General features: G+C 47.7%; 2 protein-coding genes across 8 annotated transcripts in view; both read right to left on the bottom strand.

Annotated features, from left to right (window-relative positions):
* Window positions 1-5,402, bottom strand: part of LSP1 (lymphocyte specific protein 1) — an 81,655-nt gene extending 76,253 nt beyond the window's left edge. The window contains exon 1 of one of the 3 annotated variants that reach the window (XM_038407105.2): window positions 5,096-5,402. In XM_038407105.2, the coding sequence (XP_038263033.1) occupies window positions 5,096-5,175 (80 nt within the window). In that variant the 5' untranslated portion in view covers window positions 5,176-5,402. The remainder of the gene's footprint in view (window positions 1-5,095) is intronic. The other 2 variants (XM_038407110.2, XM_038407107.2) reach the window with 2 other exon arrangements.
* Window positions 5,403-7,684: 2,282 nt separating this feature from the next.
* On the bottom strand, window positions 7,685-21,626 carry TNNI2 (troponin I2, fast skeletal type). 5 transcript variants are annotated; one of them, XM_043517797.1, is made up of 8 exons: window positions 17,820-19,050; window positions 16,019-16,048; window positions 15,838-15,844; window positions 12,350-12,391; window positions 11,689-11,817; window positions 10,175-10,264; window positions 9,653-9,829; window positions 7,685-8,177 (listed from the first exon to the last, which is right to left on the bottom strand). In XM_043517797.1, the coding sequence occupies exons 2-8, from the start codon at window positions 16,024-16,026 to the stop codon at window positions 8,079-8,081; spliced, it is 552 nt and encodes a 183-aa protein (XP_043373732.1). In that variant the 5' UTR covers window positions 16,027-16,048; window positions 17,820-19,050; the 3' UTR covers window positions 7,685-8,078. The 5 variants fall into 5 exon arrangements, with proteins under 5 accessions (XP_043373732.1, XP_038262599.1, XP_043373731.1 ...); XM_038406671.2 differs by lacking the exons at window positions 15,838-15,844; window positions 17,820-19,050 and adding an exon at window positions 19,060-21,626; XM_043517796.1 differs by having other exon boundaries at window positions 16,019-19,050.
* Between the last annotated feature and the right edge of the window lie 1,646 nt (window positions 21,627-23,272).

The raw sequence follows: 23,272 nt of genomic DNA, 5'->3' as shown, positions 1-23,272 counted from the left end.
GCTCCTAATCTTTCGTATCCCTCCACCTCTTTCATCCCTCCCTCTCTGTCATTTTCTCTTTCTTCTTCCACTCCTCCTTCTGAGGCTTTGTTTTATTAAACAGCTCACTGGAAAAATAGCAGTGCTCTGACCCACAGCTGCTAAAAGGGAAGATGATGTATGTGTCAGGAAACTGTTTCTAGTTCATCTCCAAACAGGGAGAGAGCCCCCAGCATCCCTGCTGTGTCCTCACTCAGCTTCTCCACCCAGTCCTGTGTGAGACTGAAAATCCAAATCGGGCTGTCTTTTCATGAAGATAAAAGGTGCAAAACTGGCTTGTGTACTCCCAAGCCTCTGGAACTAAACCCTGCCTTACTACTAGGCTTGAGAGCTGCTCTCGATTTTTATACTGTCGCCATTTGACTTGTTCACTTGTCATCATAGAGCAGGGGTAGTCAATAGGCAGACTGCGAGCCAAATCTGGACCACCAGGCGCTTTTGAACAGACCCCAAAATCTTTTTATTTACTTTTTATCATTATTATTATTTTCTCTGGAGTCTGGACCTTGACTATACCTCGATCAAGAAATTTGGACCTTGACAAAAAATAGACTACCCCGTCATAGAGTCTTCCAACCTAGGCTGGCCCTGAATTTTCAAGATAAAAATGAAGCAGAAAAAAGAAATTAGACATAATAATAATTAATAATCTTTCATACCGGTTTTCCTCCCCCCATCTTAAAGAAGTAAAAAGGGCCACAAGACACTTTTTTTTTTACATGTCACCTTTAAATAAGATGATTCTTAAATTCAAAGGGCCAATCGCAAATTGCCCATATACATGGCACTCTTTTGTCAGAGCTAGGGTATTTTCCAGCTCTTTTTGTTATTCATTCAACTAGAACCTATTCCTCCTCCCCCCCGCCACGCCTCCTTTCTTTGAGGGGGCAGCATGCCCTTGAGTGAGTTGAGTTAAATTTTTAACAGCCTCTTTCCCCTCCCCCAGGAATTTGGTGCTAAGGAGTTCAAAGATAGCTCCTGAGGTATCAGTTTCCCTAGACAATCTCTTTCCAGCCTCGGATATACTTAGCAACTGTGGTAATCTTACTTAGGACTCTCCAAGCCTCCTCTAAGGGATCTGGAGAATTCAAGACAGCTGGGGATGGACGTGGCAAAGGAAGGGATGGGGCCTGCTAGCACAGCAAAGCCATCTCGAGCCAGTGACCATACATGGTCGGCCCAGAGCTCCCTGCAGCCCCGGGGGATAGGAGGCCAGAGAAGGAAGGGGACACTGGATGATGAGCTAGAATGGCTGATTGTGTCTATAAGAAGTTATTTTCTTGACTATGCCCTGAAGCCCACTAACAAGAGGAGCACCTGCCTTGCATATATATAGATAGATAGATATAGATATAGATATATATGCGATAAGTGGCTTGTGTGTAAAGACCAGTCATATTAACTGCCGTAGGTTCCAAAGTGATCACTAGGAGGATGGGGAGGATATGCTGCATTGAGTGACGGGGGGATCTCGGAGGTTCAGAGGTTCACATTGTGTACTGAATTATCCCAGCCTTTTGTAAGCTGTGCGCTCTCCGCACAATGGCTCCCTGATCTCTCAAATCAGCCAGCTGTCCTCTTTGGGACAGGAGCGCCAGCTCCCCCTGAACTACAGTGCATGATTTCTTCAGGGGCTGGCCTACTTACTCCCATCCAATCTTCAGGAAGCAGCCATTTCCCTCCCTGTCCCTCCTCTCCTCAGCAGCCATCCCTCTATCCAGACCTCACAGGCAGAGAGGAACAGGCCCCAGTGCGTGAGCATGTCTCTCCTGGCCTTTATTCCTGGAGTCCGATCTGCACACTAGAGCTAATACCAGTGGAGCTGCACCTCTGCTAGCTAGAGCGACAGTGGAAGAACAGCCTAAACGTCTCATACGTACACCAGGCATTGTTAGATACACAGGCTGATGCGCAGCCTGAAGATATGCAGGGTTAGCCAAATCCCCCTCTTCCTCCCCCATTTACACTGGCACAAGCGGCACATGTCATGCACTGCCAGTCCAGCTCCAGCAGCAGCAACCACCGAGGAAGCTGTAGCGTAGACAGGGCTATGTAATTTTGACCACCATGTCGTCTAACCCGCCTTGAGCCCCCTCTACAGTAGAGCTTCCAGAGTTGCTACCACAGGTGAATTATGGGCCCCACTTTCGCAAGGCCTTGGGGCCTGTGTGAGCCAGGAGCACTGTTGGAAGCACACAGGCTAGGTGATCGAAGCGACACTGCTGACTCCTGGTGTCCGACTGTCCCAGAATAACAGTGTAGAACCTGTGCAGGATCTAGCTTGGCAGCGTACCATGAGGGAGTGAAAAGAGCCTGTGCCGTTGTAGTGGAATCTGTGGGCAATTTTCTGACTAGCCTTCGTCTTACTCTGACCAAATTCTGCCCTGCCTCCACCCGCGTCAGCTCCTCATTCACTCTCCCTCCACAAACCTTAATCCCCATGCCCCTGTTTGGCTCTCTCCAGGCCCTCAGCCCTCAGAGTTGTCTCAGGAGCATTGCTGTAACTTGATCAGCAACAGGTTTAGCTTGAAAGCAGACTGGGTACAGAGTGAAAGGACGATGAGTTGAGCTAACAGCCTTGACCACTCGGTGATAAAGACCACCCACCTCAAATGTTGAACAAACCCTTTTCCTACATTTTAGGAGGTGGATTTCAGGAGAGGTTGCTCACCTGGGGGAGTGGGGATAGTAAAATAACTGCAGGTTAAACTAGAACTGAAATAAACCTAGAACTGGACCTATTCAGAGGTTTTGGAGGGAAAGTGGTTATTAATTTTAAAAACAAAATTACACACACAAACACTTTTCTTCCCCCTATCAAATTTTTAAATTTAAAAATTTGTGACAATTTCCAAATTTGACCAGGGATGGAGGGAATCACAACAATTTCATCTGTATTTTCCCTCCATTTTTTTGGTCCAAGTTTCAAAATTTGAAAAGTTTCAATCTGCGCTAGTTTCTAATATTTGTGATCTCTGCTCCCTCTGTTCCTCCCTGGGAGCACAGAGGCTGACATACCACAGAAAAGCATTCTTTCGGCTATACCCCCAGTCATAAAGGCGTTCCTTAACCCCAGATTCTGAGACTCAGTGGAGAGACTGTGTGAGAGCCACTGATCACATTGGCACTGCACGAGCATCCCACCAGCAATGCCTGTGCTGCCAAAAACATGCCCTGGCCCCAGCATGCAACTTGGAGAGCAGTCTCTGCAGGCAGCTTTTTCTTTGGTTGTTTCAAAGTCTGGGTCAGGAACCTAGAGGGGAACCCCCCGACACATAGAATACTGTTCCAACATTACTGTAGTCTGATTAGAAGCCTTTGCAGAGCTGTCCCCACCAAAAAAGACATATCTGCACACACAAACATGGCAGGCAGAGGAATGAGTGGAAAAGCTGCACTATGCCAGGGCTGTGCTAATGCCTGACTAATTACATACAGGTGCCAACTAGAATATTTGTTGCAACAATATATCACTATTTGTCTGTGCCAAGGCTCCCCAAACCCATAGCAGCACTGAAACCCTCAAGAGCTTTAGTGTGCCCATGTCCATTCCCTGTGAGACAATCAATCCTTTTGTTACTGGATACTGCAAAGCATGCACTGAACATGAATCCTTCTTCTCCTGATCCCCATTACTCCAAAAGTATTGAGGGCTACAGACAGAGATTTTCTTTTATCGACTTACATAAGACATTCCTTTTGTGGAGAAGTGTTATATATTTTGAACACGCGTTGGATATGATTTGGTGAATAATATTGGTCATTTTATTTTTGGAGAGGCCAGAGCCAAATCCCCAAACTTTATAGATGCTCAAAATTTGAACCCAGATCTAGATGAGCCCAGGTCTAGATAGCACACTGGCTAAGCGTGTCTTTGTCCTTTTCTAGTAGCCAATTCACAGACAAAAGCCAGCTGTTACTGCTCCCAGCTAATGGACTTACTCTTTTAACCTAAATGGTAGATTGTCTGTGCCTTGGAGCTAACAGTCCAAGTTTCAGTCCCTGGTGACAAACAAACCAGGGAGGTGTCATTATCTAATTGCTGTTATTTCGGGGATGATGTAAGTGAACAGGGAGCTTTACAAACACACAAAATACAACACCCCTGCTCTGAGAGGCTTCCAGTCTAATTCAACCAGAGAAATATGATATATAGGGAAAGAAATCAAGACTGCAGCAACTCCCATCCAGTGCCTCACTTTCAATGTATTAAAATCCAGTTTCTCATCCATCTACAAATTTCGTGATAGCTGTGGCAAAAATGGCAGAGCTTTTTTCCACAGTACAGAGTCGCAAAAGGGACTTTTTTTCTCTGCCCTGGTCTTCTTCCATGAAACTCTCCCAGACACACTTCATTATAACCTTCACACACAGCTCTAGCTCAGTAGGTGCCCTCCAGATCAGATTTATGGACAGCCTGAATATGGAGTCAAAATTCTTTGGGGAGAAAGAGAAGTGGACTATATAAGTCCCACTCACTCAGAGTTTAAATGGGAGTCATTCCCCAGTGCCCCAAAACAATTGCTACAGGGAGATGGAGGAATGGACAATAGAATAACACAGCGAATAGAATCCCTCCGTCCCCTCTCATGCTAGACATGTGCGCATCCTACAGAACAGGGGCATCTGATCTTCATGGCTCCACAATGAGTCAAAACCTCAGATCCAAACACCCAAGGAGCTTCAGTCTAGCAGTGCCAAGTTTGGCCTGAGCTGCAGTCTCTAGTTTGTCCCCAGCAGGGACTCTGAAGTCCAAAAGAGGCGGGAAAGGCAAAGAGTCTGATTGTCTTGCAGCCCTGTGTCCATGAGCAAGCCAGAGAAGAGCTAGTGAGCCTGGTCAAGAACTTTCTAGAGCTTCCAATGGCTGGTCCCTTTTTGCATTTCCCTCTCTTTGTGCATGCACTGCCAACTGCAAGGACTCTTAGCTCAAGTTCATTGTGGGCTCATTCAACCCCTTGTTTTGCTTCTACCTTCAAGTTCTCTGGCTAACCTGTAGCCCTTTCAGAATTACAAACCAAACCATGAGGTAAACTTCAGCTACTCCCAAGGGCCTTACCTTTCAGTGTCAGTCGGGGGCTCTTCCCCGTCCTGATTATTGCTCTCGGGGTCTCCATGGCACTCTTCAGAGTCTGACATTTTATTTCCTTGCTAACAACCTTGTCAAATCAACGAGCTCTGCAAAGAGCTCTGTAAGAGTACAGCATGTATGTGCGCGCATGTGTGTGTTCACTTTCATACCACCCTTCCTGTCCTCTAACCCAGCAACAAATAGTGCCGGAAGCCTCTGAGGTTTGAGGGGGTTGGGAGTTTTTACTTTCAGGTTATATTTAAGGTTTTGTTTCAATCTACTGCCTAAAAATCAGGAAGTACTAACCCGAGCTGCAGTGGAAGCATGCGGCAACAGCCACTCAGAGGGCCTGTTAGAATAGAAAGATGTCTGAGAGACAGACCATAGCCACTCATGGCGTAGTGGATACTAAACTACTAAATGGCTGCATCTTTAAATGGCAACATTCGATAACATTCACCTGCCAAGGATTGGTTCTGTCCGGGCCACAACACCTTGGTCACAAAGCCACTGAAGCATCCCTTTGTCAGAGTGCAAGACTGCCCCAGCCACTGCCACTATCATCTCCAACACACACACACACCCACACCCACACACCCACCCACCCACTTCTGGCCCAGCCCAGAAGCCCCCTTTGCCCAAGAGTGTTCTGCTAGGGGTTTTCCCTGGGGGGGGGGGGCCTTGCAACTCTGCACAGCCCCCTTTCCTCAATCTAGCCAGGCTGTAGTGCTTGGTGGATTTTCTTGTGCATGCTGGTGCCCACATAAATACTTTCAGGCACTCGCACAAGGGCAAGGGATTCTTGAAGGCAAAACTGGACAATGTTTAGAAGCAGCTGAGCAATCCAGTCCACCTAGGCTCAAAAGTTCATTTTCGGACGTTCCTGTGACAGTCATAGGTAACAAACCTTTTCGCCAAAAGAGCTGAGGCTGGCGTGGGTAAGGGAGTTCCTCTGTTGTGTACGTTTTGGCCAGGAAAAGACATGAACTGGATATTTTCTCTGTCCTGAGTGTGGGAGAGCCACCAAGAAAAAAAAACACCTGAATCAGATTTCTGTGCCCAACTAAAATACAACCAACAGAGCTGCTATGTGGAGATGCAATTGCACAAGGGTGTGCTGTGCTCAGTCAGCAAGGCTCGGATTGCAGAATTGCTTAAGAAAAAAACCATGCAGTGGAGTACAGGGGAAGTGGCAACAGCCCCTTCCTATTACACAGAAGTTCAAATTCAAATCTCCAGTAGAATATGTCCTGCCAAAAACCACCCTGCCTCTCCACTATCAGGCCTGGTACCCACCTCCTACTTATCTTGCTGACCATTGCAAGGCCTGGTTATCTGTTCCCCATCTTGGGGGCCCTCTTCAGGAGTCCTGGGTGGCCAGTCCTTCATCTTACATATTTTGTTGGTGGGGAGAAGATACAATTTGATCACCTGCTGTCCAGGAGAGCAGCTGAGGGGAAGGGCTAGCACGTAGGGCCCCCTGCATCGTTCCCCAGCCACTAAGGGCACCCTGAAACTTTCCCAGCTCCCGAGCTTGGGTTTATGGGGTGCCATATACCCTGAGACACAGTGCAGAGTTTCTGTGATAGGAGAACTCCCTGCCCTCTCCCAGGAGATATTGGGGGTTTGGAGAGGGGTAACTGTCCTTAGCTGAAGCTAACAGAAGATGGGGGACTGGTTTAGCTTGTGCTCCTTGCACAGCCAGAGAGGGAGCCATCGAACCCACAAGGGAGTGGGACAGGGAAGTGGCTAGAACTCACCTCATTCCCCCTACAGCAGTGATAGGAAAAGAGGTTGCAGGGCTCAAAGTGAGGAGGAAAGGAGGGAGAGAAGCCAGCTGGTGTTTGGATTTCCCTGCTTCCCAAACATCTTCTCGGAGCAGAAACCAGGCTGATTCCAGCAGTGGGAGTGGGACATTTCACCTGGCTCGGCTAGATATGGGCTCTGAGTACAACCTCTGGGAGGGGAAAACGGGGAACAGATTTCTGGATTGAGCCATGCAAGGTTTTGCCTTTCTTCTTGTGGAAGAAGAGGAAACAAGAGAACCTGGAGGGGAACCAGCGGCTGGCAGTAGAGCACACAGCGCCCATTTCTTTCCTGTGGCCTCTCTCACTGCATTAATCCCCTGCACTCTTTCTCAACCTGCTCATGCAACAATGGAGCATCTTCTCCTGCAACTCTGAAGCAGCTCAAAGAGCATAGCAGTCACCAAGGCGCTTTCCCCAGTAGGCCTGGCTAGGTGGTGGAGAGGCAAAGGGGATTCCCTCTATGGCTACACAGTGCCTATGCAAAGGGACCCCCATCCTGTCCACAGTCTCTAGGCGTCTCCCATTGCTGAAGGGGTTTTGCTAGCGTGTTTATCTCCCCATCTTTGCTCTGAGTGGCAGCTTAGTTTTAATTGAGCTCTACCAAACACCCATACTGGGCCCAATTCTCCTCCCATTGAAGTGAGTGGAAGTTTTGCCACTGACTTCAATGGGGGCTTGCCTGTTGAGAAGAGATTTCTGGCAATCTCTATAGGGGTATTTAATAGCCCCTCCCACCACAGGAAATAAGTGGTCATGTGACACAAAGTAAATGTATGCCTTGGTCTCCAACGCTAAAATTTCAACCATACTTTCAAAGCTTTATTTACACAGTTAAGATGCCTTTGAAACACCAGATCCTACAAAATTACAGGGTTAAACTGCATTTGATTTCAGTTCATGCCACTAGCATTGTTTCCAAATGTAGTTAAGACATTGCATGATTTAAGATAGTTGTTTCCATAGCAACAGTAGGGAGTGGGGCTGAAAGTAGGTCTTGTGTCTTGGATTGCTTTGTGAAATGTGACCCTGGGCTCAGGAAGTTTAGCCCTAAACAACGCTGCTAGAGAGCTGGTTTGAAAAATAGGTGCCAGGAGAGATGGAGGAGGAAACATTTGGAAATTGACTAGGAAATAGGAGGATTACAGTGAACATCTGCGTGGGATTTAGGATTCACTAGTCTCAAACATCTTCTTCCTGCCCTCCATGCCAGACTTCTCCTCGATGTTCTTCCTCCAGTCACCCACGTCACGCAGATCCTTCTCCTGTTGGCATTAGGGAAAAAAAACAATGGAAGTACTGACAACGCTGGGTGGTATTCATGCCCATCCTTGTATTCTTTAACTAACACAGAATCATAGAATATCAGGGTTGGAAGGGACCTCAGGAAGTCATCTAGTCCAATCCCCTGCTCAAAGCAGGACCAAGCCCCAGTTTTTGCCCCAGTTCCCTAAATGGCCCTCTCAAGGATTGAACTCACAACCCTGGGTTTAGGAGGCCAACGCTCAAACCCTGAGCTATCCCTCCCCACATCCATCCCTGTGTAGCACAGATACCACCTGGGATTCCAGTTAGCAAACCTAATATCCCTAAGGGGTGAGATTCACCCCTGTGCAGAGGACTGGCTCAAAGCTTATGTCCCACAAACCATATTTTGAAGGACTTGATTGTGATTTAAGTGATGTCTAGGCCTTGTGCTGGTCCTTAGTTCGGGGTGAAATGCACCCCTAATGCCTTTCATCCCACAGTGCTTTCCAAACCATCCATACAGAGATTGTTTCACCCACTGTTGAAATGCAGCCCCCTCTGATGTGGAATGAGGCAACTTCTTTAACAGTGCAGAGCAACTCGGCACAACAGTTTGGGACAGGAAGTGAAGAAGAGTTTATCTAATAAGAGGAATTTAGGTTAGAAGGATATTACCCTGAACTGGAGATTGATCAGGACTGTAGAGATACATCATAAAATCATAGACAGCTGGGCCAGGAGAGAGCATTTGGATGATCTAAGTCTGAATTTTGCAGGTCTGCTCACTATGACATTCTTGCTAATGTCACCTAATCTGTAACTGGAGTGGAATATCCTCCCCTACACACCAACCATGAACGGGCAAAGTAAAATAGTTTGACACCAAGCTCTTAATCCGTCTACAGATGGGGAGGCCACTAAAATCTAGAGTTTTACCACTTGGTAGTAAAAATGTATGGCAGTGAGAGAATCCCAAACCGTCTCCCACTGCGTGGCTTGGGGTCACAGCCATGTGTACATCCTCATGACAGCTGGGAGGATTTAGAGATAGGAGGAAATAGGGAAATGACCATGTGGCAGAGACAGGACCACTCTCAGGATGTTAGAAAAGGCGAGAGCAGCCCAATGCCAAGTGCAAACAATACAAAGATTGGCTAGCAGAAGTACATAAGGCCAATGATTGGGAGACCGCAGCCTTTTCTGAGTAGCCAGGGTCTTTAGTCCAGAGATCCATGGGCCAACTGGTCTGCGTGTATGTGTTACAGGTCCCCGGTTCACCCAACCCACAAGGAGGAGAGTCTACAACGGCTGCAGGTGGGGAATCAAGCTCTTTAGCTTAAGCTGTTGTAGCTCATGCTTTTAGCTCTGGGGGTCCCCAGTTTAGTCCCCAGTGTGTTGGCCAAAATGTGGCTGTCACACCAGTACACAGGGAAGTCTGATTTCCAGCCTATAATGCCTGGATCCTATTACAATAGGGGAAGTTGTGTGGTACCTTCTCAGTGTCCTCCTTCTTGACCTGCTTCAGGTTAGCTCGAAGGTCCATGCAGACCTTGTGTTTTGAGCCCAGCAGGGCACGCAGCATAGCATCAGCAGACATGCGGACCCTACGCAGGGGTGGCCTCTTGAACTTGCCCCTCAGGTCAAACAGTTTCTGGCTCAAGTCTTCAAGCTACAAAAAGAAAGAGGAGACGGAGAGAGAGAGGGAAATGATGTGGCGAGATGGACTCACAGCAGAGCATGAATGGACAGGCGCACACACAAGTGCATATAGCAGAGTGTGATAGGAAGGAAACGGCACCTAAGAAGGCAAAGGATTAGTCTGACAAAGCTTAGGCAAACACAGAAGACGGGGAAGCGCAGAAGACATGGGCATTCGGGAGAGCAGGCAGGTACAGGGACGGTGTAGCAGGAGCATAGGAGGCAGATACATGCTGTGGAGAGGGACAAAGCGTGGGGCTGGGCACACGCCACTGATCTCCACGTTAGCAGAGATGGGCATGCCAGGGAAGATTACCTCTTTGGTGGTTTTCTGTAACTTAGCCTCAGTGTCATATCTTTCCTCATCCACCATCTCTATCTTCGCATGGAGCTTTTTGCATACCTCCTGCAGAGAAAGAGAAAAGGATATGGACCATTGGAAAGCATGTGACTCACACCGCCTACCCTTTCCACCACTTCCTCCAGTTCTGGAAGAGCCCAGCTCAGGTGAAGCTCCGAATCTCTGTACTTGGGATAGGCCACCTGGGATGCATTTGAACCAGTTCCTGGTCTCTCTGTTCCACCTGCTTTCTAAGGCTCCCGCAGCTTAACGCAATTGACAAGTTAGCTTACCCATCGGTTGGGGATTCCTCTAGCACAAGGGAATTCCCAGGTTGCACATGGCCACTATAGCCAGCCCCTAGCCAGCCCCTTCTCTGCCTGCCCCAGGGCAGTAGGCATGTCAGGAGCATGACTGAGGCAAGCAGGTGCGGTCAAAGTGCTGCTGCTGGAATGACCCCTTGGCAGCTCTAGGCTGCTTCTCAGGGCTGTACTTCCACCAAGGGGGCAGGTTCAGGAGAGACAGAAAAGAGGCTTTCAAGCCATTTTTGCCTCCCCCAGCTCAGCTGGCTAAGCTCTGCTCTAGTACAGCTCAGAAACTAGTCCAAATATTGCTCCATGTGGCTTTGCATGAGGCTTTTGCATTTAAACTTCCTCAACTGTAATTGATTTCCAGTCAAAGATCCAAATACAATGGTGCTGGAAATGTCTGGTGCCCACCCCCTAGGGAAAGTAGTGCATTTAACTGAGTAGCATAGAATGCGCTCAAGCAAGGCAAGAGAATTCCCCTGTGCCCCTCACGTGGGAATGATGAGTCGTCCTAACATGGAGTCTTTGGGGGAACCTGGAGGACTCCTTTCTCCTCCACCTTAAAGAAAGATTGCATTGGGCAGGAGGATCTGTTGTATAAATGCAACCTAGTATGACTGTGAATTGAAAGGTCCCAAACAAAATCAACTTCATACCTCACCTCTGAGTTCATGATCAAAACTATTGGACATATGGAAACAGCTGAGCAAGCTTCCCTCTCCAACGATTTGAGTGGTACATTCAGAGTTGACCAGCCTACTTCAGAAATTTTTAAAAAGCCAGAATCCATGTCTGGACCCACAGTTTTCATCTCTACTTTGTGCGGGAGAGAACACCTCAAATGCACTGTAGAGCCAGGACCTCACCTCGCACTAGCTACTATGCCAGAAGTGGAGCAGAGGATGTAGAACATGGGTGCTCAAATTGTGAGTCATTACCACCAGGGAGCGTATGAGGAGATGACAGGGGTCACAACCAACTGCCTTTCCTAAATTCCCAAATAGGAGGCACGTCCCTGCTCAGTTGCAAGGGTTTCATGGGATTGAAAAGGTTGAGAAGCACCAATATAGGGAAATGGGCAGTGTGTTTGGTTGAGATGGAAGAGCCATATACGTGGGGAAGGCAGAACCCCGAACCTTTCAGCTCTTGCATGGGAAAAGATGGAAGAGACAAAGCTGTTACCTGCAACTCCTGCATGGAGTGTGGGAGTGACAAAGGAGGACAGTGCTCGGCAAGGTAATTGGCCTTTTCTGCTTCTTTAGCTGCTGTTTCTTTCTCTAGGAGAGTAGCAGCAATCTGGAGCATAACACTCTGGAGGGGGAAAAAATAAGATAAATCCAGTTACTTGTCTGAGTGAGCAGCAACAGGGAGGGAGGGAGCTCCCAGCTACTCCAACCCGAGCAGGAATCACTGAAGGCGTGCTCACCACAGGGGGGTCATGTGCACTCCAGTTCAACTTGTTGCCCACAGGAGTTGCTTTGTGTAGGAGGTGGCATAGGAGTGCTGGATGTGGGGAGCTCACAGCTACTCCCAGGACCAGCTTCTTCCAGCAAGAGATCCTGGCTGTAGGGAATGTTGTAGGAGCAGTGATTTGGGAAGCTTCGGGCTATCCCAGCTGTTGGCTGGCCTGGAGGAGGATTCACCAATGATGGGTAACTCTCAGCTGTTCCAGTCCCAACAGGAGGCATTGTCTGGAATGGGGTAGGAGGGAGCGCCAATTTTGGGAGCTGCTGGTTTTTGCAAGGAGGGGACTGATGCAGGAGCACTGGCTGGCTCAAGAATGGACAGTAGGATGGCTGTGGACAAATCCCGTACATCATGCAATGTCAGGAATAGCACGTACCTTCAGATGCTGCCGGCGGGCAGTGATTGCCCTCTTCCTTTTCTACAGGTGGAAAGAAAAAAAGACAAGGCAGGTCACCACGTGCTTCCTCCCCACCCCTTCCCATATAACTCTAATGACAGTTTTAGCATCTATATTCCTCCCCAGAGCCTGCCCAGAATGGGAAGCAAGAGAAGAACTGCATCCACAGCACAAACGGATCTGGCATCAAGCCCCCAGCCAAATCCTTGGCAACTAATCCCCAAACTAGAAGACACTGATAGTTTGCTGCAATCCAGATTTGCCAGCAGAGTTCAACACAGATCTTCCCTGCTAACCCCAATGTTGCCAATTCTAAGCACTGAAAAAACATGAGTCAAACCTCAAATCCTGATTGGCTTAGAAATCATGAGAGTTATAGCTTTTCTCCGCAACCAGGAGAGCTAGGAATGTGTGTGCTTAAAAAACTGAAAACTGAGATTGTAATCCCAGGCCTCCAGGAGCTGGGGCTTTAAGAACACCAAATATTGTGAGACTCTATCAAAATTATGAGAGATAGCGACTCTGTTAAAAAGTCAATAGTATTAAAGGGCCAGTGAACGGAATGCAGGGGAAAGAAGCGCGGAGAAGGTAGCATGTTAGAATTAATCCCACTTTCCAACTCATCCCTGGCCTAACAGTTAATTATCTTTCTATTTATGGCTTTAAGGCTGACTGGGGAGACAAGGCTGTGGGGGATGAGAGGATTCCTCATCACAATGGCATGAGCACAGCAGTGGGGCTGTGCATGTAGGGAAGCGCCTTTATTCATCACTCCAAGGGGACAGGCAGAGCAGCAGGAGGCAGGACAAAAGCCAGACTTATCTCCCCCCCCACACACTCCCCCTCACCCTTGCAGCAAGGAAGGGTGGGACATAGCCAGCTTTGTCACTGCAGGGGAGGGAGAGAAGCACTGGGGCTGTGGGAGTGGGGAAGCCAGATTCATTGCTCCATGAGGAAGAAAGAGCAAGGGGGGCCATGGGAGCTGCCAGGCAGGAGGCAGGCATGCAATAAGGCCATCAACAACTCCGTAGCAATACACTCCATTGCCTTGTGTGCATTGAGCTGGCCATGAACCTACGCCCCGACCCCTAGTTTGTGACCATACCTCGGTTACCTGACTATCATTTGGGCGGGGAGGATTATGACAATAAGGAATTGCTCTACAGGACAAGAGTCTACGTCCAAGTTTCATGCATTGGCCAATACCCTGATGTTGCAGAGGAAAGTGAGAATCCCTCCCCCATTAAGCACTTGGGCAATCAGGTAATGCTGCCCATGGGGTGGGGCTGCAGGAGTGCAGGAGACAGGTTGCATTGGGTTTTTTAAAAAAATTAACATGAAAAAGAAATCCTCACTGAGCAATTTAAATGTCTTTCAAATGAATACAAAGCACCAAACTTTGTTCGTTTCCAGGCTACATGGGCTAGCAGCAACAATTCTATTTACAGAAGCCACAACCTCTGTCCCACACTGCACTGCAGCTGTTTCCTGAGCATTTCATCATGGAGATTGGGTGCGTCTGAGTATGGTTGGGGTGGGGGAAATACACACATTTGATATGCATTTGCGGGGGAGGGGAAGAAGCATTCTGTGCTTTATGGAGGGCGGGGGTGGGGGGGGGGAGGAAGGGGATAAAAACCAGCAGCTCAGTAGATAATTATTTACATTTCAATTGCACCTTTCATTCGGAAAGAGTGCAGAGCCTGCTATGGAATACATAAAAATCACTTCATCATGGCAGAAAGGCAGCCACCTCTGAGGTGGAATGCAGCAGCAGATTAGCTGCACACAGTGGCTTAGAACATCTGAAGAACACCCTACACACAACTGAAAGTGCAGAGGGAGAATTAGAGAGGTGAGTTATGGTGACTTCAGCTGAAATTTGACCAGGATGTTGGTGCTAAAACTTTTACTTTGAAAAGAAGTGCCAGGGGATTTCCTTCAAACTAGATTTCAGTGGGTGTTAGCTTAAGTAATGACTGATTAAAAACTGGGTAAGGACCCCATGATTTGATCTGATGAGTGAGCAGAACCTAGGTTTTACCTGTCATCTGAACGGCAGCACCCCCAGCACCTGAGTGTCCCCCTAGCCCTGTGTTGTGGCATTGGTGCAAGAGGGAATCAAAGCACCACCATGCAGTGCTTGGGGTTTCCTTGGAGTTCTCCCCTAACCAAGTAATTACAGACCCAATTCTGTGTTGCTTAGGAGATCGGGTGAGGTTCCACCATGACGCAACACACTGAGCAGCTTGCTAAGGGTATTCTGGACGATGCTCACAGAACCAGCATCAAGCCTTGCAGTGAATTGCTTCCACTCCTCTACTTTACTATGGGGCAATTCATCCTAATACTGACAGGTTTCAGAGTAGCAGCCATGTTAGTCTATATTCGCAAAAAGAAAAGGAGAACTTGTGGCACCTTAGAGACTAACAAATTTATTAGAGCATAAGCTTTCGTGAGCTACAGCTCACTTCATCGGATGCATTTGGTGGAAAAATCGGATGCATTTTCCACCAAATGCATCCAATGAAGTGAGCTGTAGCTCACGAAAGCTTATGCTCTAATAAATTTGTTAGTCTCTAAGGTGCCACAAGTACTCCTTTTCTTCATCCTAATACTGAGTTTGTAACAGCTCTCTGGGCTAAATCCACCCCAGCTCAAGGCCTAGGCATCACATATGCCTAAAAAAACAGGGATAGAATTTCACCCAGACTGAGTCAGAGACAAGCCAGACACAGCAGAAGGAACAGAGAGATTCTACAAGGAGGGAGGAAATCTTCTGAGGGGATTCCATATGTGCCCCTCCCCATCCAGGCTTACACTGCTGAGGGGACTCTTCAAAATCCTTCAGAGCCATTTCCATGCTGGCCAGAGTTGGGCACAGCATGACACAAAGTGCTGCAAGGGCCTGATCCTGTTCTGACTGGAGTCAAGAGGAGTTTCTAACGAGCAGCCAGAGTCAGGTCACAGAGAATCACCTTCAAACAGGGATTAGACAAGGATTTGTGGGTGCAAAGGAATCAACATCGTGCGCCACAGCTAGCTGAGCCAGAGAGGATGCACCTCTGCAGCCATTCCTGTCTCTATAATTGCCTCTGTTGTGGTAGAAGCTACGCAGCTAATGGACCATGAACACCTTCTACTCAGCTGGGGCAGCAGGTACATGAACATCTTCCACAGCACCATCTTGTGATCAGCTTGGGAAGCAGGGATGCTCTTGCGGGAAAAATTCAACCTGGAAACTACAGCCAAGAAACACACCACCTCCAAAATACTATCTACTGCCTTTCAGCTGCTGGGCACTTGTCCTTTTAAATCCTTTTAGTCCATGTATTTAGTTAGGGGAGTTTTGAAGATCCACATTTCCTTCCAGGAGCTGGTCTTTTTAACAAGATAACACAAAGCCAAATGTGATACTATCCTCATGCAACATTACTAAGAGAAAAATCCCAGAGAGAGAGACTTACTTCTTCACTGTTCAGGGAGAAAGAGACAGAAAAAGAGAGGGAGAAAAGAAGAGAAAAAAGAAGGAGATTAGCATCAGAACCAAAAACAAGAGAAGGAATTTAAAATAAGTGCCAACTTTTTTTTCTAAAGACTAAAAAGCAAACCAATGCCATCATGTTAGAGACAAAACCAGAAACTTACTCTGACATCTTGGTTTAGTGGATTTAGAACCTGCAATTAAAAAAAAGTGTAACAATTATTTGTGTTCAAAGTAAATTTCTTGGATTAATCAGAAAAGGACAGTTTCATCAGAAAGGGGAAACGGTTTGTGCTTGTTTTCCAACTTCCGCAAAATCCAGTTTCCTAGAGAAGTAGGCTGCAGGTTATGGAGAGGTGCCAATCATGTTCTCACCCAAAACCAGGGAAACTACAGCACCCGGAGTCTTTTGAATTGGACAAAATACTTAGGGAACATGACAGCCATGGCAAAAAGTCCTCATGTGTGATAGGACCACTGCAGCCCCCTCTCCTCCCCGGCTTCGACCTTCTTTGATCACCCAGGCATCAAGCACGCTATGAGACTACACTATGTTGGGCTACATGGTGACTCATCATGTACTTATTTTATAAGCACTATAGACCAGGGGATTGAACCCTAGTCCCTTCCTCATCACAGGCTTCCTGAGTGGCCTTGGCAAGTCGCAATCCCTCTGGGCCTCAATTCCTCAATTTTTACAATGGGGATAATAGCACTTCTCTACCTCTCCAGGGCACTGTGGGGATAAATCCATGACAGATGTGCGGCACTAATGGGGACCAGAGAAGAGCCATAGATAGGGTGGTCAAGGCACAATGTTTTCATTGGGTGTGTACACCTCTGAGCACAATGGGGTACCAAGTGCTACAGCAACATAAATAATCCATCATAGATTGTGCCTGCTAATCCCGGAATGTAGCTATTTGGAGATTTGGGAGGGCTGGGGAAGGATGTAAGAAGTTAATTTGGACAAAGGAAGAGAAAGGTCAAGGGGAAGGCGCAGAAAGCCACGCTGATCTCCCCAAGGAAACTTTATCCTGGAAAATGCGCGGGGGCCATCAAATAACTGGGGAGAAAGTGCTTCTAAAAATGGTCAGGGCAGCTCACAAGGAGCTCCAGCTGTCTCCTTGGGCTGCAGCCTTTTGCTGTGCCAGCCCTCATGAGTCAGGGAGGTCAAGGCAATGCAGTGCAACCACAAGAGGCAACAATACAAACAAGAGACTTGGCATCTGAGGAATGTGGGAGCTCCAGGCAGGTTATTTTTAAAGAAAATTCTCCCTGCTCTTTTTAATGACTCTTAAATGGCAAGTTGAAAGGAAGCCAGACAAGAAGAGCCTCACATTCTCTTCTATTTTACTAACTATATGAGCATCTGCTCCTATAGCCTTAACTTGCCTGTTTAACACATGGCATGCAAAAATTGACAGCAAATCAGAACTCTCTACTGGGAGACCTAGCTAGAGGGTTCCATACTCTGCAGATCTATTCAGTGTGGGAGAAACCCCTAACACCTGATCATCAACTGGGGTAAATCAGGGTAGCTGATGAAGTTATGCTGATTTATACCAGCTGATGATTTGGCCCCTATAGCCTTGGGAACTAGATCCAAGTTTAGATTTAAGCATCGTGGGTCTTTGCTTTTCCTTTAACTCAGTTACGTGAGCAAAAGCAATTGACTGGGGGGCTAATAGAATCAAATATTGAGGGCATACCTGCAGCGAACAGGAGGGACCACTTCAGACGTGATCAATAAATATAAACAGACGTATCTGAGAAAGCTAAGGCTGACTGAACTATTGGAGATGGGGTGTCCGGTTAATTGGAGCTTTAAAGCTTTCCCTCCTCAGCTGTGCCAGCAAAGGTCCAGACACACCAGCACTTAACTCAAATTCAAAAAGCAAGTTCCATTCCCCCTCACTCCTGTAACAGCAAGCTGGGTCAGTAAGAGACATGCAAAGGGCTCACCTAAGTCCCAAGGAGAAAAACAGACAGCACTGGTGGAAGGACAGGATCAACTGGCAAGCCACAGGCAGCTGGCTCAGGGAGGAGGTATAAATGGGTTTCTCCGATGGCTCAGCAGAAAAGCCACCTACTCTTTAAGGGCATGGAGATCTCCTCAGACCAATGATGTGCAAGGGTCCAGAAATACAGAGCACCTCCCTAGGCTGGAGCAGTCGATCCAGCCAGCATTCAAGTCGTCTTGGAGGAGAGAGAAGCTGCAGTGACTCAAGGAGTTTCTATAGGGGAGGGAGATGGAGGCTTACAACTTTGTGAGTGGGGGGGGCAACTCGGGGGTGAATTGCAGTGATCATGGAGGAAGAATCTCATCATTAGAAGCATTGATAAAGGCACAGCATTTGCATGGCTCAAAGGCAAGAACATTCCTTCTTTGGATGCTCACTCAGGTTGGGGTGAACCCCCCTCCTGTGCATGGGGCTTAGCGGTTTCAATACCCCATCGAGGTGTCCTAGGTGGCGAGGAGTGGAGGTCAGACAAAACTTTCCAAAAGAGGAGTCGGCGAAGCTGGTTAAGGGAAGGTTCAATGTCATGACCCACTAACATCAGAGTCAGACAAGAGAGGGCTCTGGCAGGCAGATCAGGACTATTTGTAGCTGTTACCTTAACAGAGGTCATGTCTACCCTACAACGGCTAGAGCACCATAGTGTAGACCCTTCCTATATCAACAGAAGGGGGGTTTCCGTCAGCGTAGTTAATCCAGTAAAATTCTTCCATTGACTTACTCATGTCTACACCAGGGGCTAGGTCAACCTAACACAGCACTCAGGGCACAACATTTTTCAAAGCCCTGAGCGGCATAGCCAGGCTATCTAATTTGTAAGTGTAGGCCAGGCCTAAGTGCGAATTAGGGATGTAAGGCCTGGTCTACATTACAAGGTTAGGTTGACGCAAGCCACCTTGCATTGACCTAGTTGTGCATGTGTCTACACTTAAATTTGTCTCCCACCGATGTAAGGGCCCTGTTATTGCAATACAGTAATGCCATCTCCTCAAGCAGTGCTGAGCCCTGGCTGATGTATTGAGGTCAATGCAGTGTGAGCCTAGACACTGAGTTACCTATGTCGACTAGAACGGTCTTCCTAACACGGACCACTCTGGTCACAATTGTGACTCTGCTGCCCAGGGGTCACGGAGACTGGAGGCCCACTCCGCCCCACTTTAAAACTCAGTGAATTTTCAAAATACCTTTTCCGGATTGCTGAGCACCCTTAGCAACTCTCCATTGTTGTGTGCACCACGAGAGGTACATGCTCCAGACGTATGCCAGCCTGGAGTAGACAGGAGATATTGGATCTTCTGGGCCGGTGGGGAGAAGAGGCTGTGGAGGCACCGCTCCAAACCAACCATAGGAATGTTGACATCTACGAGCAGATTGCATAGGGGATGCAGGAGAAGGGGTACGACAGGAACCAGCAGCAGTGCCACGTGGAAGAGAAAGAACTGCACAGGCATACCAGAAGGTCAGGAAGGCCAACAATCAACGCAGTGCCAAGCTGTAGACCTGACACTTTTACAAAGAGCTGCTTGCCATCCTTGGCGGAGACCCCACCACAACCCCGCACACCACTGTAGAGACCTCTGAGGAGCCCAAGTCACAGGCTCTTGCTATGAACAGTGAGGATGAGCTGGAGGAAAAAGGAGGATGGGGGACCTGCAACTGGGAGGTTCCATCTATGCCATGAGCCAGGACCTGTTTGAGGCTCTACTGCAGTCCAGGGAGTCAAGCACAGATAAGCCCATTGCAGGAGTAGGAACCTCAGATAAGTGTGTAAATTTATTCCCCATTACAAGGATGTACTGATGGTAACCCTCACTTAACAGGACACAGCTATCAGCTTTTCATTACTTTACTCAACTAGAAGAGGTAGCGGTACAGCAGAGAGAGGTAGAGTTATCTGCTTTACATTCCCCTGTAGAGGTAGGCATGGGGGACCATGCGGAGCAATTTGTTTACATACATAGGGATGTCCCTTGAATCTTCCTGAGAGATCTTAATATAGCTTTCAAGCAGGTACTGTGCAATCCCCTCCTGAAGACTTCTGGAGACGGCTGCCTTATTTCTTCCTCCGTGGTGGGGCACTTTCCCACACCAGTTGGTGATAACTTCGGCAGGCACCATTGCAGTACACGGGCTAGCAGTTGGAACTGCTGGCTTTGGAACTCCAGCAACTGTGTTCTTTGTGCCTTTATTATCCATAGGAGTGAGATATCAGATAAAATCACTACCCCCTGTGGAAACCGGGGCTAGTATTCATTGCCACTGCCCTATACGCCAACATCTACTTACATGCAACAGAGTAATTCCTTCCTCATTTCCCTCACCCCAGTAGGCCACACTCACCACGCTGGCCCAATGAGTGGCGCCATCCACAAGCACTCTGAAGCAGAAGTGGCAATAAGCAGGTCTTGTTTAAAACTTTAGGGGAGCAAGGGAAGGAAGTTCTGAACCTGAACGTTCCCTTTCCATTGTGACGGTACTGACAATGGCACTTCTGTGGGTTTTATCAGCAGCCGTTGTGGCCTTAAGGGGTCAGCAATAGTTTATAGAGTAGATATGACCTCAGAAGCTTTCACTCCCTACCACCATCTCCCCTTCCCAGCCCCCTGCACTTGTAGCATGTGAAACAGTGGTCCCCAAACACACAATATGATCATAAGTTCATTTCAACTTCAAATGTCACATGATCAAAACTGGCAGGCCCTCCATCCCTTCTGCACATGATGCTTCAACACAATGAGAAGCTTTTTTAAAAAGCAAACCAAAGAGGGGGTTAAATAAAACCCATGCTTTATAGTTTTAGAAAATGAATAATCCCGATGTGTACCGAAGAAAATAAAGGTAGTTTAGTAGTTCTGAGGCCTCATCTCAGTAGCATGCCTGTGGCTGGCTGAATTCATCCACATCCACAATGGGGGTGGTGTGTGTGTGTGTTTGTTCAAAGGCCCCAAATAGCTACCTCTTTCAGATCTCTTTAACAACCCACCCACACATCTATCCACACACAGAGGGTGGCAGGATAGGTTATTGCCCAAATTTCCACCACGGAAGAAATGATCATGCTTTTGGCAACACAACATGGACAGGCCTGTTTCTGTCTTTCTTTCAGGTAGTCTGCTGAGGGCAGCAAAACGGATACAGTTTCTTCCTCCAGCAGCCCAAGGGAGGGTGTGAGCATGGCAGAACTCCACTGCACTGTGGGAAACAGAGGGGTGGGAGGAGAGGCATTAGAATACTAGCCCCAGTGAAGTAAATAGCAATATTCTTCCTAACTACAATGTCAGGATTTCATTCTGCTCCTTAGCACTCCTCACCCATCGATCGCAAGGCACATTGAAAAGGAAGACTAGTGTCAGAGTCTTCATGTTACAGATGAGGAAACAGAGACGCACAGAGGTGAAGTGACGTGCTCATGGTCACAAAGTAGGAATTAGAAAGCAGGGTCCTAGATTCCCATTCCTGTACCTGCTCTACCTGACTCTGGTCCCCCCTCACACTCCAATTCTACTGGTGTTTCAAGGCCAATACAAATTCAGCTCTGGCATTATCTTTAAAATAAATAAAAGTCTTTAGGAGCAAGCGGCAGACTCACTGCTGCAGACTTCCTGTTCTGCTATCTTCTAGCATCAGAGCAGCCACAGACACTGTTGCCTGCACCATGGCAGAGGAACAGAAAGCTCAGAGCGTGAAGGGCCAATTTCTCACCTTAGCAGCAAATGAGTTTTTCCCCTTGCAAGAAGTGAAATTTTCAATGGAAACCCGCCCCCCCCATACCCAGCAACCCTTTTGTGGGATAGAGGTGAGAAGGAACCATCCTGTAACATCAGGGACTAGACCATCAGCAGTTTTAAACCAGTGCAGTGCCACTGGTCAATGGACCTATGCCAATTTAAACCAGCTGAGGATCTGACCCCATGGCTGTAATCCACCTTGTGGCTCTTGGAAATACATAGAAAGATTTTTAGCTCATCAAAAGCCTCTTGCTAATGGGGGGAAGGAGATGCACACTATTACGTGCTATTGGTACTGCCTCTCTCATTCTATGAGCAAGCATGTGTGTAAAATTACATCCCTGTTTTCATAACCTTGGCCAGGAAGTTCTTTCTTTGTGTGGGAGGGGAATCTTTTCCTTTGCACTATTATTTCTATTCTGGTAGTACCTAGGAAGATCAAGGGCCCCATGTAAACTAGACTCTGTGCAGACAAATCACAAAGATAGCCCCTGCTCTCAGAGCTTCTCTGCTACACAGAAGCACAACGCAATTGCTGAATAGTACTGCAAGTCAAGTTTCTCTTTTTAAAGCAATCACACTAAAACTTCATGCAAAAGGCACTCCCCTCCAGTGAACACATTAAAAAAGATGTGAAGACAAACTTGGCTTTTATAGTGCATGTATCACGGTTGGGAAGGAGCCTCCTTTTTGCCATCTGCTGGTAGAACAGCAGCATAGCAGAGATTCACTTCCTTTCCCTCCTCCCAGCCCTACCCCCCACCCCCTCATTTCCTTCCCCTGGAGCCAAGAGAGCAGATTGTAAGGTTTGGTTTAATAGCCAAATTGGACTATTGGGGGCAACGCACCTTTCTGAGGCCTAACAATAATTGGGGCCCTCCTCAAATAGTTGCTGCAGCTCACACTGCTCAGGTAGGCCCTGCATTAGGAAACAGCCAGCCTTGCAAGAGTACACACGTTGTTGAAGGTGGGATGTTGGCAAGCACCAGCCTAAATTAGGAGCACACATCCCATTGACTTTCATGCTTATTTTTACATGCGGTTTGATAACGGAGAAGCTGGTGGACTTGTCCTAGGAAACTGTGGCCTCTCTGCAAGCCAGTTTCCTTATAGACTTATTTCTCTGCCCTGATGTTGCTACTCAGGCCATTTGTCAGGAATTGACAGTAGCTATTGCTGATTCTATTATCTGTTCCAGCTGCTTATTCCACCCCCACAGTCCAATCCTACTTCCAATGATGTCCGTGGGAGTTTTGACATTATCTTCCACGGGAGCAGGACCCGAAGTAGTTATCTGGCCCGTTACCAGCATATTTATCTTCAACACTCCTGTGAGTAGGGACGTACTATTATCCCCCTCTTACAGATAAGGAACTGAGGTACAGTGAAACTAAGTAATCTGAAGTCTTGACAATCAGGGCAGGGAATCAAACCCAGGTCTTTCAAGTCTAAGGCTAGTACTGTATCCCGTCGATCACCCTTCCTCATGGGATCAGAGCCATACACTAGTCTTCCCCTTTGGCTCTGTCTACACTGACTTCTTTCCATCAAGTTTCCTCATTGCCGCAGCTCCAGAAATGGTAGTGATGATGGGAGCACTAGTTTAGACAGACCACCAGAATTTTATTCCATGCTCAGAATGGGCCTAGCAAATGTGGAGTTTATGACG

This window comes from Dermochelys coriacea, chromosome 6 (genome assembly GCF_009764565.3).
Source record: "Dermochelys coriacea isolate rDerCor1 chromosome 6, rDerCor1.pri.v4, whole genome shotgun sequence".
Taxonomy (NCBI): domain Eukaryota; kingdom Metazoa; phylum Chordata; order Testudines; family Dermochelyidae; genus Dermochelys; species Dermochelys coriacea.
This window is presented reverse-complemented; position numbering and strand designations above follow the sequence as displayed.